At 37.7% G+C, this 17,468-nt stretch overlaps 1 protein-coding gene across 2 annotated transcripts in view; it reads right to left on the bottom strand.

The window, feature by feature from the left end:
- FBXL17 (F-box and leucine rich repeat protein 17) overlaps positions 1-17,468 on the bottom strand; it is a 479,183-nt gene that overhangs the window by 16,892 nt on the left and 444,823 nt on the right. For both annotated transcript variants that reach the window (XM_004420327.3, XM_087429949.1), the window contains exon 8: positions 5,716-5,858. In XM_004420327.3, coding sequence (XP_004420384.1) covers positions 5,716-5,858 — 143 coding nt within the window. The remainder of the gene's footprint in view (positions 1-5,715; positions 5,859-17,468) is intronic.

The following is a 17,468-nucleotide window of genomic DNA, read 5'->3' as shown; positions in this document are numbered from 1 at the left end:
ACTTTGTTTCATGGCTGAATTGCTACCAAAACAGTCCTGGACACAGTGCCCTACAAATTATTTTTCCCTTAAACTGATTTTTCCAGTTAGTTCTGTATGTTAGTTACAGAGTCCTATATTATTTTCCCCATAGGGCTTTCCTGCTCATGATTCCTAAACAAGCTGATAAAAACTCCATTTTCTCCACAGAAATATTTAGGTTGTTGAGGTTTTCTTTTACCATAATTACTTCCTGAAAAATGCAGTGGTCAATTCTTCCTGAATATTTTTACATTAAGTTGGGCACACAAAACTTGGCCCTTGATATTTTAAGGTTGTAAAGCAGGTTCCTGGCTTTAAAGAGCTGACTAGTTTCTATTACTTGCTTTCTGTATTGGCTTCTCATTGATTTGATTAAGTCTCTCTACCATTTAAATGAGGAACTGTGTGTGAAAACAAGGATTTCTTATGACCTGAAGAAATCATTTCTTATTAAAAGAAATCATCTATTTCACTCCTCGACTAAGTACTTCAGGAATTGGGGTAGGTGAGGAGAAAGGCCTTGGCAATGGCAAGTTGATGAGAAATGATTAATTCGATTATTTCCATGCTGTGGATCAATAGTCAGCCTCCACAGAGGCCCCTGGTCTGAAGGCAGCTGGATGATCAATAGGATCACACAGAGGCGTTCTCCTCCCCCAGCAGCCTCTCTGATCTTTTCTGGGGCAGACTCTTCACGCCCATGTAATTCTAATTTATGTCAACTAGAAATCAAAGAAATTCCAAGAGGCTTTGGTCATAGGACATTGGGGTGGACCTTTCAAAATCTATTTATGTCTATTCCTTAAGTGACAGGGCCCCCACAGCCCTCCTGGCGCCTCTACGGGCCAAGGAGAAGCAGCCTCCCAGCAGAATGGCAGCTACCTGCTCCAGGCGAAGGCGGAGAAGCAGAATTAGGTAAATGGAGGTACACTTTCTCCTTCCTATCTACAACTCTGCAGGGACAAAAGAACTAATAAGCATTTTACGCAAAATGCTTTGCCAAGAGTGTCTCCCTCAATAACGCTCTTTAATGATACCCCAGACGCTGGCATTTTCAAATCAAATGAACAGTGTATAAAATTAGTTCTGCATGAAGTTAAAAAAAAAAAATAGAAAGTGAAAGGGAGCTTTAAAAAGCTCCAGCATTTCGCCATCCAACTGCTTTTCACAAGGGTTTGGCATTTGAGAATTGCTACATTTATGATGTTATTCGCTGCTCATAATTCAGGCCCTCTATCTCCAAACTTCTGTATTAAGACACACTGCAGAGGTTTGCACCACGACATTTTATCACTGAGGTTTCCCAAAACAGCCAGGCTGCCTCTGGGAAGGTCTGGTTTCTCAGCCAATGCCATACCACTGGGCTCCCTCCCTTCTCGTCAACCTTGTTACCCCAAACATTTCTCATTAACCTTGAACACTGCATTTACATTTGCCCTACAGCTTTCCCATGAATTTTTCTGTCCTTTACAGTTTTGTTCTCCATCCAAACTGCCTTGTAAGAAATGAAGAAAATATATTATTAGAAGAAATAGATCTATACAGAATCCAGAATTCACTGAAGTTGTGAAAATGATTTCTATGACCAAAGGCACTGACTGTCTACAATTGTGGAAAGCAGAGTAAACATACTGCTCTTATTACAGAGTTCTGTTGATTATACAAGTAGTTTTAACTAAATCACCAAATAAATGTGTGTTAAGATGATAGGTGATTTCGGGTCAACTCTAATTCCCAAGGTCAAGTAAGCCTTTGAACAGCCTTTAAGAATATAAGTTCACCCCAATTCATCAAAGCTGTCTCACACAGCGTTTTCTTCTCTTGGTTCTTACAACGCACTAAAGTTTAGGAGATTAAGTGGCGTCGGCTTCAAAACCCAAAGTAAGGCTTCTAACATGCTTATCCATCCAGCAATCGGAAAAGCTACTCAAACAGGGGCTTATTAATGCACTTCCTAATTTTACAAGTGTGCGGGGAATGCTGCATTTGTCCAATGGCTGGAGGACTCCTCCTGAGAAGTCACCAATGTTGCAGCAAAACAAATTTACTGCAGTTGAGCTTAGACGTTGTCGGATAATCTAAGTGCACGCTGTTTTCATCTGCAAAGAATATGTTTAATGTTTCTCATCTGTTCTTTGTTTACCAAATGAGCGAGAGAAGGAAAAACACTTTTCCCTACAACAAATATAATGCATTTTGCTATTCTTAAAATTCCTTGAAAGCTCAAGTGAGGAAAAAAGCACAAGTTTGGTAAAGTATAGCTTCCAAGTTAAATATAAGTGGCCCCAAATGAAACTGACTGCACGTGAAAGAAAATATAACTAGCCTTCACTATTTCTCAGAACCTCAGGATCACAGAACAGGAGCGCTGGGACACACAGACCTCCAAACCCCAGCTCTCCCCAATGCAGGGACCCCACTGACAACAACATTCCTGACAAGGGAATTAGTCGTATAGACAGTTGAAGTCTCTTGCCCCCGTTTGGCTCCGCTTGGTATGCGGAAAGGGGAAGGAGAACTCAGATTAATGAGTTGTTAGTGGTTAGCAGATCTGGTTAAGGTACAGGGAGAAGAGTGATAGGCCCAAATTAATTTTATTCTTTAATTCTTTGTTGGCACAGATGATCACATTGAGCTAGACAGTGGATCTTTGTCTCTGTATCCTAATCATAATTTCTCTGTTTCCTGTATCTATTCTTATTTTTCTCTATTATTTTTCTTATTACTTTCTTTTTGTTTCCCTGTCTATTTGAATTGTCTTATCTCCAGCTCCTTTTCTCTCTCTGCAAATCCTTCTTCATCCTTATGACTGGCTAGTAAGTTGATTCCAAATATAGAGTGTCCCATGGAGGCATTAGTGTAAAGTGTGTAGAAAATGTAATTACTGATATCTTTGTATAGAAAATAATCATCTTAATTTTAAATTTAATTGAGGAAAAAGTAAAAGAGCAACATCTCTAATCTGAGTTTATTTTTTTCCTGTCTCTTTAATTTCCTTTCAAAATGGGATAGCGGGCAATACAATTTTTTTCTCATTTGGAAATTCAAACATCAAAATGCAGGTTAATATAATGATGTTGATGATAAGACTAAGCAGTAACAGAGCATTTTATATAAAACAAACATTATTCTAAGGGCTTGATATATGTTCACTCATTTAAATGCTCATGAGATAGGTACTATTATCATCCTCATTTTATAAATGAGGAAACAGACGCACAGAGAGGTTAAGAGTAACAGCCCAAGATGACACAACTAAGTGCAGAGCCCAGATTTGAACCCGAACTGTGGCTCCAGAGTCCATGCCCTCAACTACCAACCTGTTTTTTTCGGTACTCAAATCTTTCTTTGACTCTTGATAAAAATTTAAAATATAGAGATGGATAGCATAATACAAATTTCGAAAGCTAAATAGCTCCTTACTCTAGATTTCCATCCAACCAAATCAACAAGCAGGCTTTTATGTGCAAGGCTTTACTTGCACTTTGTGTGTTGTTTGGAAACTTCTTCCATCCTCATGGAACCTCTCGTGTTTGGTTCTAAGCTGCTATAAGCCTGAGGATGCCAGGCAGCAAGGCTGGGCCCAGCATCCCCTGGGCTGGACAAGCAGCAGCAGGCTATGGTCAGACGGCCTAGTGCCAGAGCCAACAGGTTCTCAGAGCAGCTTTCTAGTTGGAGAAAGGATTCAGAGGCTACCTGAGGGAAAGGGCTAAAACCCTCAGGGATATTGCTAATCAGAACAACCACCCCATTTCATTTTGGACTAATTTGCATTTCGGTAGAAAAGGATCCAATCCTTACCTTAAAATTAATAAAATGCTGGTCAGCAAATATGTCTAGAATAATCTCCTGTACTAACCAGAACATAAACTTCTACATTTCATCTCTGAAGGTGGAGCTGATCTCAACAAATCTGAAGAGTATGGACTAGAAATATGATGATTACCGAGAATGGCTGTGGATACACCGATATGTTTTGAATGCATATATTTTGGTGTCCTTGGTTTGGTAGTACTCGTGTCGCAGTTCCTTCTGGCAGCGGCTAAGGAACTCTGCTGTCATTGTTGAGTGTTTCTAGAATATTCTGCCTTTAACTTGTGGACACTTTAACTTGTTTTAAAAGAAGTCATTTTAAAGTGACTGGGTTAGTAGCAGTGTTAGGTCAGTTAGCAGCGAGATTTGAGGGAGACTTGCAATCCCTGGGTCTCGGTGCTGTTGCTTAGTAACAAAGTCAGTCAGCTTTCTAGGCTGGGCTGAGAATATATAACAAAATCTCTCTAAACATAACTAACTGGCAAAGGCCTAGGATAAGTTGGGATTTTAAAGCATTTGGGGAAAAGAACTAGGTCAATTAACAAAAACGACAAAGCACATAAAGGATTTGGGTGATTCTCCTATTTGCCCCTAAGTTTGCTACATTTAGAAAATGCATGTCCTTTGAGAGGCATATATAGTTTCCCTCTCTTTTTATTAGATTTGTCCCTAATCACCATTTGCAAAAGTAGCACACGTGCAAATTATTACAAGACGCCAGCACTTTCTGAGCAAGTATCTGAGGTGGATCTTTTCCAAGGAAGCAGTCCCCATGCTGGAGTCTGCCGCCAGGGTGTGCCATGAGCACTGGATACACTCCAAAGACCTGGGCAAAGTCTTGGATGAGTGGCTTGGGGCAGTGCCTGGTCTTTCTGAGTGTCCCTTTTCTCCTCTTCACAGTGCAAATAACTACTTCTTAGACCAGTTATAGGGAAAACATGGAAGTCATAAAGGGGGAAGGATCTCTCTATATCAGCTTGGTGATCAATACAGACTTTTATCATCTTTCTTCTCAGTCTTCAAAGGGCCCCAGATTACATGCAGCACAATTTCCCAAGCTCATGCTCACATCTCTAGCCAGCTCCACAGACCTTCAGCAGGACCTCTGGGACTGTTTCTCACCATGTGCTAAAAGTGGCATCTTAAGTGTGGAAAGAGGCAAATTCCCACATAATATCCCTTCACTGGCCCTTTCTTGCCCCCAAATGACCAGAATACACAGATGTTGAGCACTGAAATTGCACACTCCAAATTGTGAAAAAACAATTTGACACTGTTCTTCCCACCTTACTGTTGTAGGAAACTTGTAACCCAGAACAGAATTATACTGTTAGACCCTGCACATTGCAGTATGCCATGCAAAAATTTTAAATTTTGATCCATGGATTTATGCATAGGAGGGCAAAATCTAAGTTGACTGTGTATATGACTGCTTCTTCTTCCTGCAAAAGCACAAAATTCATGGGGCTGGCCCAGTGGCGTAGCAGCTAAGTTTGCACATTCTGCTTCGGCAGCCCAGGGTTCGCCGGTTTGGATCCTGGGCACGGACCTACTCACCACTCATCAAGCCATGCTGAGGCGGTGTCCCACATAAAGGAACTAGCAGGACCTACAACTAGGATATACAACTATGTACTGGGGCTTTGGGGAGGAAAAAGAAAAAGAGGAAGATTGGCAACAGATGTTAGTTCAAGGGCCAATCTTCCTCAAAAAGAAAAGCACAAAATTCATTTTAGAAAACCAGGGATCTTACAGCACATAGCTGTAATAGTATGTGTATGTGCGTGTATACATACATACGTATAGGGAGAGAAAGAGATTATGATATCAAGCTATTAACTACACTGATATGTAGAAAACAATTTGATAGGGAACTCTTACTTTATCGCATCTCATCAGCCCCAAATATCTCAGAGACTTGCTGCTTTGCGCAATCACCGTGGCTCCTTGATCTGTGATTTCTTTACACCATCCAACATCCACAGTCTCTATTGTTACGCTGTATCGCCCAATGGCTATCAGTGCTGCGAGGAGGGACAGAAAGAAAGAAAGCAAGCATAAATGTTAGCAGTATAAGGGATCTCTATCTTATTATGACTATTTCTCATTTCCTCACTAAATTTGTTCCTGAAATGTTGTGTGTAAATGAATATTTAGTAAACTAAATTAAATTTGAAATGCTTTAGGAAAGCTTGCTCTATGACAAACGTTTTCACAAAGTGAATAATCGTTCCATAATTTCCCTTTCATTGGAACACAATCTTTTATCACTTTTATTCATTACAAGCTTACCTGTACTTTCAAATGTTCATATCTGCTAAAGGAGTAAATTAAAATGAATTACATGTATTACATTACAGAAAACCCCAAGTAGTTACTAAACTTTACCCAAGATGACTTTAATAATTTTTTTTAAAGGAAAACCCATGTAAATACCATTTTTAGGTGTGTTATATTCCTTATGAATTTCTTTACCGATTGGCCTAATTTTTTCCATCTGTTCATGATCTGTCAAATGTAAGAGTCTATAATATTTTTCACATTAGTCCTTCCTGGGACTGTTAGGAATTAGGAGTACATTATACATACAGTTGAATTTAATTGGTGCCATACTGGAGTGCAGTAAAAGGAATGCATTTGTTATGGTGAATTTCCTCACCAGATCAGAAGTCTTCCTTCTATTAACATACAAAATGAAGCCTGTCATCTGAAAACTATGACAGTATCTCTAGTGTTCTTGACTGTTTGGCATTATACCACTACTAAAGTGCAGATGCTTATAATCTTTGATGTGCACTACTTATCTCTGCTCCATAACCCATCACCCTGTCACAGCAACCAGTCAGTGAATGTGGCTCTTTGCTATGGACTTCTGATTTGGCAGACGTGCACACCTCTACGTTTGTGGAGCAGAAAAACAGATTTCAACACCTCCAGCCAGAATAAGTTTATGGTGCATTGGTTTGTAAATGAAAACCCTGAAAACAATGCCACAAATATTAAAAAGGAAAGAGAAACTGTTTGCTAATTATTTCCTCATTCTAAGAGAGGATAAGATGATTTCTGTGACATTAAAGGTGGATGATATTTTCCAATTCACTAGATTGACAAGAGCAGAGTGAATTACTCATGTAAATAAATGTTAACTCTTACAGCTTACAGAAAAGAACACTTGGCAAAATCTCTTTGCTAATTACCTCAGTAATATATTTTTTATTAGAAAACTCATGCTCATTCATTTAAGTATCAAAGCACTCCTAAGTAGCCAGATATTTAAAGTTTATGAAAACAATAATCATGATCCCAACATTTTCCAGTGAAAATAAAGAAAAAAAAATTTTTTTCCTGGAAGTTCCTCATGCCATCAATTTGTTGATGCATTCATCTTTGCACATGCTATTCTGGCGTTTAGTTTTCCAAGGAGGTAGGGCAGGGCAGGGGGTATCTGCCAAAGGTCTGCTGAATGGTTGAGCGATACTGTTGTGTCGTAGAAGCAATATCCCAGCTTAATCCCATTGGTGTCCCTGACCTAAGAAAATTGTCATCTCTGGTACTGTCATAACTTTCATTGGTTATGATATCCTGAGGATTTCCTATTATAAATGAAGAAGAAGATACATAAAAGAAATATATAAAGTGCTCAAACTATGATTTCAAAAGATGGCAAAGCACAAATTGCAGGATGGCCCAGGTCGATATATTGTGTACTTTTATTGAGGTTTGAGGCTAGAACATGAAGACTCTGCACTAACCAGAAAAAGGTAAACCAAATGATCTGAGGAGTTTTCAGAGGCTGCTTTGTAAGCAAATGAAGAGTCAATAGCTATTGATTCTAGGTGCTAAAAACACTGGTGTTTGGGATTTTCCTTTTTTTCTTTCTTGTCCAAATTACACTTGTCCAAATAAGATAACTGATGATAAATTAGGGTATTCAGTTTTTGTTTTGACATAGTTCTATTTATTGAAGTAAGATTAAACTTTATTATTCCTTAACTCATTCATTTATTCAACAAACACCTCATGAGTACTCACTCCAGAGCATTTTCTCCAATATTTACTGACTATCCACGTGCTAGGCACTGGGCTAAGAATTTTAGGTGCATTATCTCATTTAACCCTCATGGTAACCTTATGAAGTCTTATCGTTATTTCCATTTTAAAGATCAAGAAACTGAGTCATAGAAAGACTGAATAACTTTCCCAGTATCACAAGATAGTGAGTGAGGGAGTGGATAGCAAGCTGATAGGAAATGATAGTAAGCCCTGGGTGTACATCAGATCTTCTAAATTGAAATTATGGAGCCAGTCACCTGGTAATTCTAATATGCTGCACTACCAGCGTGTAGAACTGTGGTGTGACATGCCAGGCCTGTGCTGGGTACTGGGGATAGAAAGATTCACAGAGCTCAGAGGCCAGTTGAGTGGGGGTCGGAGGTGGGAGAGTTGGGTGGAAATGAGGAACAGCCAAGTAAACAGTCACAATATAATGCTCATCCTCCATCTCTTCCCATTCATAACTCCTTCTCACTTTGCAGATCTCAAATTGAAGGTCAGCTTCTCAGAACCAATTGCCCTATCATTTACTGCTACTGGAAATGTTATTATTTAATGTTCATTTATTTACTTTTTTATGGCCCACCTCCCCCATTAGAATGACAACTGCTATTCACTGCTGTATGCCCAGCATCTAGCATGTGCCTGGAACAGGATCAGTTCTTAAAAATATTAGTTAAACACACCAATGACTACAATGTGGTTAGGTCCATTATAGAGGCATGCCAAGGGGGCATGGGAGCCCCTCATTCTTCAGAGGAGGAGAGATTTCATGAAAGCCCTCACAGAAGAGCTGAGCTAGGTCTTGAGGGATGAAGAAAGATTCTCCAGAAAAACAAAGGAGTGAGGGCAAGTATGTCAGGCTAAGGAACTAGCAAGTGTAAGGTAGAGAGATGTGAAAGGACAGGGGAGCTGCAGGTCATTCTGTGTGGCTGAAATAAAAGCAAGCACAACCAAGTGGCAAGATTCATTCCAGAAATATTTATTCATTGATTAGTAGCACTGGGGTAGGCATAAGATACAAAAAGTAGCAAAAATAAGCAGAGTCCTTGATGTCATGAAGCTTATATTCTAGTAGGAGAGACAGATATAAAACAAACACAAAAGAATATATAATTCTAAATTGTAACAAGTGCTCTGAAGGAAATGAATGGTCCCTGTGAGAATAACATTTAGATGGGGGGCACCAGGGAGAGTCTTTCTAATGAAGTTACTTTTAATTCCTCCAATAGCCCTGCAAAAACAATACCTATTTTAAAGGTAAGAAAACTGAGGTTAAAGGGCTCCCCAAAGCCCCCATCCCTAATAAGGGGCAGAACCAGGGTGCAAACTGAGATCATTTGTTTGCTCCAGAGCCAGTGTTCATCCTATCACAGGAGCAGTACCCAGGATGTAGAGGAGCCTGCATATGTTCAGAATATATTTCCCTTTATCATCATTCAGGATTTAAACACTACAGTTTATAGGTAGCCAATTATTTACCCTGTGACTATACAACAGGGGTCCAATAGAATCTTTAAATTCCAAAATATATACTGAGTAATTTACCTTTCTGTGACTATATCCTACCTTTGGATATTCTGTCATTGTTTTTCATGAGCTAGCTGTGAAACCTGTAGTGTGGTATAGTCTCAAACTCATTTCCAGTCTCACTACTCAGTAGATATCTGACCTCAGGATGACATTTAAGTTTTCTTAGTCTCAGCTTCCTCGCTTGGACAATGGGGATGTTGACTGTATGTCTTGTCCACTTCACAGGGTTGGTTTGAGGTTCAAATGAGATAATACATGTAACAGACTTGGCACAACATAAATGCCATGATTTATTTGCTATTTCCCCAAACCATTCAACAGTGGTGCAGTTGATATAAAATGAAATGACTTGAAAGAGTTTTGAAAAATAAAAAGTTCTGGGCAAATGAGAGCATTATATAAGTACTTAGTCATTATGTCACTGCTAGAGTTCTTGAATGCCTACTCTCCATCAGTGATCATGAACTTGTAGACTGCACCTGGGATGATAGGGCTGTAAATATAATGTATGATTACTACCTTCATTAGGGGCTGTTGACATATTACAATGGTATTTATTGAGCCTTGAAAGGGATAAATTATGCAAGACTAATTCCTAATCCTAATGCAATTTTAATATCCTTTTTTTATGTGCTAAGTGCAACTAATAAAGAAAGTTAAATTTTAAAATGTTACACAAATTAAAAGCTGTAATTCAGTAACTTACATGGTGATCAAGGGTATACATTAACCCACTAAAAGGCATTTCTATGGGCATACAGAGTGACTAAAAAGCCACGAGCACATTATGTATTTAATTTTGACTATGAAATTCCACTTCTAGGAATCTATCCTGAAAATATACTTCTAATTATACAAAATTCATATATATAAGTTTATTCATTGGAGCAGTGATTGTAATTGCAAAATAATGGAAATAGCCTAAATGTCTGCACATAGGAGAGTGGTTAAATAAACTATGCTACACCCTCACAATTGAATATTATGCAGTTGTAAAAAAGTGAATGGGAGAAGATCACCAGGAACTCCCAACCATTCAGTGAAAAAAAGCAAAGTGTAAAAGAGTTTATATGGTATGCTCTTATAAAAGGGAATACAATAAAAAAAAAAAAAAAGAATCTGCTCATTTGTGAAAAAAGAACACAAGAAAGATAAACCAGAAACTACAGAGACTGTTTTAACTATAGGCAGTTGGTGGAAGAGGAAAGAAGGAAAGAAGAGGGCATGGAATGTAGGGGTGGGGGTGTGAGGAAGGACTGACACTTCTTGGAACATCTCTTCGGATGTAGCTTTGACTCTCTGAACATAGTAATACTTTACATACCTCCCAAAATAAAAAAACCAACCAGGATGTGGGGGAACCTGAAGTGGAATACAAACAGTAACAAATGAACCTAATTGTATTACAAATGAGCAGCATGACCCAGACACATAACAACCACACCGAAGGGGATGGGAATTAAGTCAGTCACTTTGGAAAACATTATCTTGACTGGATATTGTAAGGTGAAAACCAAAAAGAGCTGTCAGCAAATAATGTCCTCTAGTTAGTAAATCTATTTCTCACAGGGCTATGAGTTAGCAATTCAGTAACTACTTTATGTGTAATCTAGGATTATGAATAATAAGAGCCAGTATATATATATATACCTATGGTATTGAATTGGAATCAGAGGTATTAGAATGAACTCCTGGTTTTATATATATATATACACACACACAGATAGATAAATAGATATAGAAATAAGTAATAAATATGATGTATGTGCATGCATGATTTAGTATACATACATTTCCTAGCGTTTCCCGCTGAAAGACCAGGAGCAATGATACCCCAGCAACAATGATTTACTAGCACCCAGATCTTAGTTTCTAAATATCATTCTCCAATAAAAGGAATCAGGGCTTCTTAGAGAAACGGTTGATTCCAGGACTAGGGCAGGGAAAATATAAGACGAGTCTGGAACATCTTGTGATCTCAGAAAACAGAAGTGCTTAAAAAAGAATGAGGGCATGTCAAAAGGACATGGTATAATGAGAGGAGCTGCCAATGGCCACAGCTGGAACAACTTGAGCATGAAAACAAATAATGATAGTACTGGATTATAATTCAGAAAATTGAAGAAGCATCCACAAGTCCATACTGGTATACACAAATAATCAAATAAATAAATATCCAAGGAAGGGTAGCTCTTCCTTACAGAAGAATTCCAATTAATAAATGTATAAGGAATGAGGGAAACACAAGAACATCATCAGGCAAAGACCACAGTAATAACTATTGCAGGCAAGATCTACCAGCAGATGCTAAAATCAGTGGGTGAAAGTTTGAGGAGAAAGAGAATATTGGCATAAGTGCCAGAGATATTTATCAATTATCAAAAATTGTAGCTTTACAGTGGAGAGTCCCAGCAGACACCACCTCACCCAAAGGTCAAAGATAACATCGCCAGTAACAACACATATGGACATCATGTACCACCTGATCACTTCTGCAGTATTCTTGCCAAAATGAATCATCTCAATCTACTCATAAGAAAACATCACACAAACCCAAATTGAGAAACATTCTACAAAAGAACTCACCAGTACTCATCAAAAGGGTCAATGTAATGGAATATAAGAAAAGAATGAGGAAGTGTCACAGATTGGAGGAGTCTAAGGAGACATGACAACTAAATCTGACGTGGGATTCTGGGCTAGATCCTGGAACAGACAAGGAAATTAGGGGAAAAAACTGGTGAAATTCAAATAAGACTTGTAGTTTAGTTAATCTTACTGTTTCAATATTAATTTCCTAGTTTAATAATTGTACTATGGTTATATAAGTTGTTAACAGAGGTAGCTGGTAGAAGAGTTTGTGTGAACTCTACTATTTCTGCAACTTTTCTGTAATTCTAAAATTATTTCAAAACAGAAAAAAACAGATAAGCTAAAAATACATAACAAGTGAATGAACTAAGTAGAGGACTAAAATTTTCTAAGTGAAAGCAGGTATTATTTTCACATTGAAATATCTGATATATAAATGTTAGGACTAAAAATACGTTTTTTCCTCATAGGAGGAAGATTAGTCATATGAGCGCATTAACAAGTGACCTGCATGTGCCATTTTGTCCTTTCCAGTTCTATCTTCTGCTATGGATCTATGTACCTGTAATAATATCAGAAGAAATGCCCTAGTGCTTGAAAGAATTAGGGTTAAAATTTAACAGGATTAACATCTTTCATGTAATACTTGGATAAAATCCATTTGCAAAGAAATTTCTTGGTGCAGAAACAAAGAGATAAATATGAAAAGTGCTTTTCTTTGTGGAAGCTACAGAAGCTCCAAAAACAAAGCAATGACACTTTCAGAGACATTTGTTGTTGTGTGACAGTCCCTGCCAAGGCTCCCTCCACCCCGCAGGGACTATAGCAGTGGTTCCTGCCCTGGCAGTTCAGGAGAATCACAGGTGCCTAGAAAAAAATACAGATGCCCGAGTCCCACCCCTGGAGATTCTGACTCAGGGGAAGCTATAAAAGCTCATGTGATCCTGATGTGCAGCCAGGGCTGAGAAACACTGGAACAGAACAACCTAAAACCAGGGCAAAGTCAGTCAACTAAAAACAAAAGAACTCATTTTTAAGGATATAAATAGCTTATGTGTTCTGCTATTTTAAAACAACTTTGCCTCTCAAACAGTAGTGACTTGTACATAATTCAATACTTTTTAATCCCTTTATTTCTAATTTATATTCTTCTATTTTTATACATTATTATATTCCTTCTAATATTACGTAGTAAAACCAACAGTGACTATGTACTCTGTAATATTTTTCCAGGTTATCCTTTTTTGTAAATATTTTTCTTTACTTCATTGCACTTATTTATATTTCTAATGCGGCACTTATCGGAATTTGTTTCATATTGGAATTATTTATCAGCGTGCCTGTCTTCCCAATAGATTGTAAAGTCTTTGAAGCAGCAAATGTGGAGAATGCTTTTCCAGGACCTCTGAACCTCTGATAATCAAGTATCACTCATTTTTTATAGTTTTAATGAATTTTTTGAAAGTATAACATACATGCAGAAAATTGCACAAATCCTAAGGGTACAACTTGATGAATTTTGACAAAGTTAACAAAGCTGTGTAACAGTATCCAGATTGAGAACAGAGCATGACGAGCACCTGTAAAGCCCCCTCATCCTCCACTCCAACCGTTACTATTCCCCCAAAAGGATAACCGCTATCTTGACTTCCAATTACACAGATTAGTATAATGGAGTCAACATCCAACACTCTTGTTTCTGATTTTTTAGCTGTCTATTATGTTCATGAGATTCGTCTACATTGTTATGTGTCCTGGTAGTTCGTTCATTCTCAACGCTGTATAGTATTCCATTCTACTGTAGACGGACATTTAGGCTGTCTCCAGTTTTTGGCTATTATGTATAAAGCTGCTGTGAACATTAGCATACATGCCTTTGTATGGATATATGTTCTCATTTCACTTAGGTAAATACCTAGGAGTGGGATTTCTCAGTCGTATGGTAAATGTATGTTTAACTTCATAAGAAACTGCCAAAATGTTTTCCAAAGTAGCTGCACCATTTTACAGTCCCACCAGTGATGGATGAAGCTTCTAGTGTCTCCATAGACTTGGTAATGTCTTTCTCTTTGATGACAGCCATTCTAGCGGGGGTGAAGTGGTACTTCATTGTGGGTTTTAATTTTCATTTCCCTAAGGACTAATGATGTTGTGCATCTTTTCATGGTGTCATACATTATTTTTAAATCCTAGCTCAGTGTCTCTATACCTGCAAGTACTCAATAGATGTCTATTAAATTAAACTGATGAGGAAAGAAAGGCACACAGATCATTTTTGTATTATTAAACTATAGCAAACAATAGCTGTCTAGACAACAGATAATTTTCCATGTAATTTGAAGAAAGTACTAGTAAAATAAACTTAGTCTATCCTCTGGAGACATGAAAAGTCTTAAAGTTTCTTGAAACAAGAAAGTAAATTCAGGAAAAAAATAAGGTTATAGAAAACTTTCCAAATGCTCATTTATTTGTGGAAATTTCAAAGACTGTGGAGTATGCTTTATTTAGGAACTCGATCTCTGAAAATCAAGTGAAAAATAAATATAATACAAAGATTGTCCAACACTGGCAGATAACATTAGAGCAAAAACTTCCAATTGTGCTGGAATTGTCAAGATGTTGCGCGTAAGGGCACTCATTTTACATAACTCTGCTTACTGAGTTCAGAATAGCAACACACAAGTATTGTCTGACTCACAAAGGGAGCAAGCTGGCTGTAGCCCTTGACCTTTCGGGGAAGAGGCTCTCTTGCCCTATCCATCCTGCACGGAAATGCAAGCATTATTTATAGGCTGCATCTGCTTTCCTTCCTATGAGATAAACAAGTTGGTGGAATAGGAAAAGTTCAAGTAAAGGATTTTTTTTTTTTTTTTTTAAGAAAAGTTCTTTTAATGCATCAGGAGCAAGTATTAGTATTTTTCCCCCTCTCTCCCTTCCTAATTATTTTTATTTTAATAGCAGAAAGACAAATCTGTTTGGGTAGGTAGAAACTATTTCTGAATATGTGACTTCCAAAAATGTAATGAATAAGGGGAGTATTTAGAATTAACCTTCATTTTACAGGCATCTGATCTACTGCTCTGGTTTTCAGTGGAGCTGTGTTGTGGGGTAACCAACCTTTTGAGTGGAATGTTAGGTTGCCCTGACAATCCCCTTATTATAGGTTAGAATTCAAGATGAGGAAGAAAAAAAAAAGCCTTACGACTTGAACATTAGCCAAGAACCTAAAGTCCCTGGTTCAATGATTCTTTTTTATTCTAGCCTACATAAAAACATATATTACTTATCAAAGAATTATGCATCCTTTTCAAAATCTGACATTATATTAGATTTCCTCACTTTATGAGAAGTGAAATCTGGGCTTAAATATGTTGGTTCGTGGATATGGAAAAGTACATTAGTGTCTCTGTCATATATATGCTTGGGCACCTTTCTGAACTGAATTTTCCAGACTACCAGACCATCAGTCTCAAGCAAGCATCAGATACAAACATTTATCTGACCCAGTGTGCAGCAGAGAAGGACAGGATTTCAGCTACTACCACTTAAGAGATACCAAAGTTGGTGACAAGATACGTGTTGTCAGACTGCCCAATAAACATTGTAAAAGTATCTTGATATCAAAGGCAAGGAAACCAAAGGAAGAGGGAAGAACATGTGGGGATGTCAGCAGACTGAACATATTATCTTTTCTTTCTCTCAACAAATACTAATTGAGTACCTACTATACACCAGGGAATATTTTAGGAGCTGGGGATAAAGAGATCAAATCTCTGCCCTCAAGGAGCTTGTATTATGAATATGAATAAATAGTTGGAATATATAATATTTCAGGTGGTGATAATGCTTTGGAGAAAAATAAAGCAGAGACCAGGGGTGGGAGTGTTGCAATTTTAATTAGGGTGGACAGGGAAGGCCTCATGGAGAAAGTGACATTTGAACAAAGAGCTGAAGGGGCAAGGGAGCAAGCCATACAGCTATCTAAGGGAGAAGGATTCTGTGCAGAGAAAACCTAGTGCCAAGGCCATGAGGTAGGAGGGATGTTGGCTTGTTCTAGGATGAGCGAAGGAGCAAGATTACAAGTAGTGGATTGAGATCAGGGAGTTAATGGAAAAGGGAGTACACAAAATTATCTTATAGGCCAATTTAATGACATTGGCTTTCTCTCTAAACGAAATAAGAATCCACTGGAGAATTTTTTTTTTTTTTTTTGGCACTTAGATTTGAAAGAAATTTCCTACATGGGATTTTACATAGCTGCTGTTTGTGTCCTTGTGTGTGTAAAGTGTCCTTATATTGGTAGGAATATATTGGTTTTTTCTACTGGATAGAAACTTTACTGAGAGGGGCAAAGACCACCTTTATATCATCATTGTTTAGTATAGGGCCTTTACTTGTTATTATTCAATATATATTCATTTAAATATGTGCATCTTAGGTATCACAATTATAAGCATTTATGGGAAAAAACTCAGAAAGGGGTCTTGTTTGTATTCTCTAGAGTGCACATTCATTATTTTATTCTAAAAATATTTATTAAGTAGCTACAGTATGTCAATCACTGTGACGACTATAGGTATCTTTGGGGAGATTATAGGTAATATATATTTTTCCTTATATGTCTTTGCATTTAAAAAATTTCAACACTAGGCACGTTTTACTTTTACAAAGGATTAAAAACCAGTTTTTAAAAATGTGCTACTGGACAGATCACTTACTTTTGCCAGAACAGAGGGAAGAAGTTGACACTTCCTACAGTGTCATTTCTCTCTAACCCAGCGCTCCTCAAGGCAAACAAACACACCTAACTGGTGCCAAAACTCAATACCTAAAATCATGTGAAATCATGTAAAAAAAAGCATAAAGCTATTTGTAAACTAAAACTAAATACAGAAAGTTGAGCTCAGTTATTCCTCCCTACCTGTAACCAGAGCAGTTGTAACTCAGGAGGTGGTGTTTGAAGCATGGATTAATTTAGAAACTGGCAATAATTTTTGCTTATGGGCATTTCTGCCATAAGAAGGGCAAAGGAAATAAAAACATGAAATTCAAAGTATTTCAACTTGAGATTTTAAAGTTTAGTGGAGAACTAGATTAAAATGTAGAGAACACTAAACTTTCTATATTCTTCTTCTTGTTGAGGGAGAAGGGCGAGTCCCAGTTCTGGATCCTCTCACATGGGAGCTTGAACCATGCACACAGGTGCACATGCTCACATGTGCATACAGACATACAAACACACATTTATTTCTAGGCCCTAACCCACAGGTAGATTTACCTCGAAGCTAAGGAAGGCTAAGCTTCAGGGCCCATCATTTACATGGACCTTTACAAGGGCGTGGGTCCTAGAAATGTATTCACACGGTAATATATTTTTGTTAAATCTGTAAAAGATACTTTTGTATTATTTTTCTTAAAGAGAGACCCCAAATTGTATAAATCTCAGGCTCTGAAAA

This window comes from Ceratotherium simum, chromosome 4 (genome assembly GCF_057802395.1).
Source record: "Ceratotherium simum simum isolate JZ-2026a chromosome 4, ASM5780239v1, whole genome shotgun sequence".
NCBI classification, from domain to species: Eukaryota; Metazoa; Chordata; class Mammalia; order Perissodactyla; family Rhinocerotidae; genus Ceratotherium; species Ceratotherium simum.
Note: the sequence above shows the minus strand (reverse complement) of the source record. Positions and strands in the feature narration are given on the sequence as shown.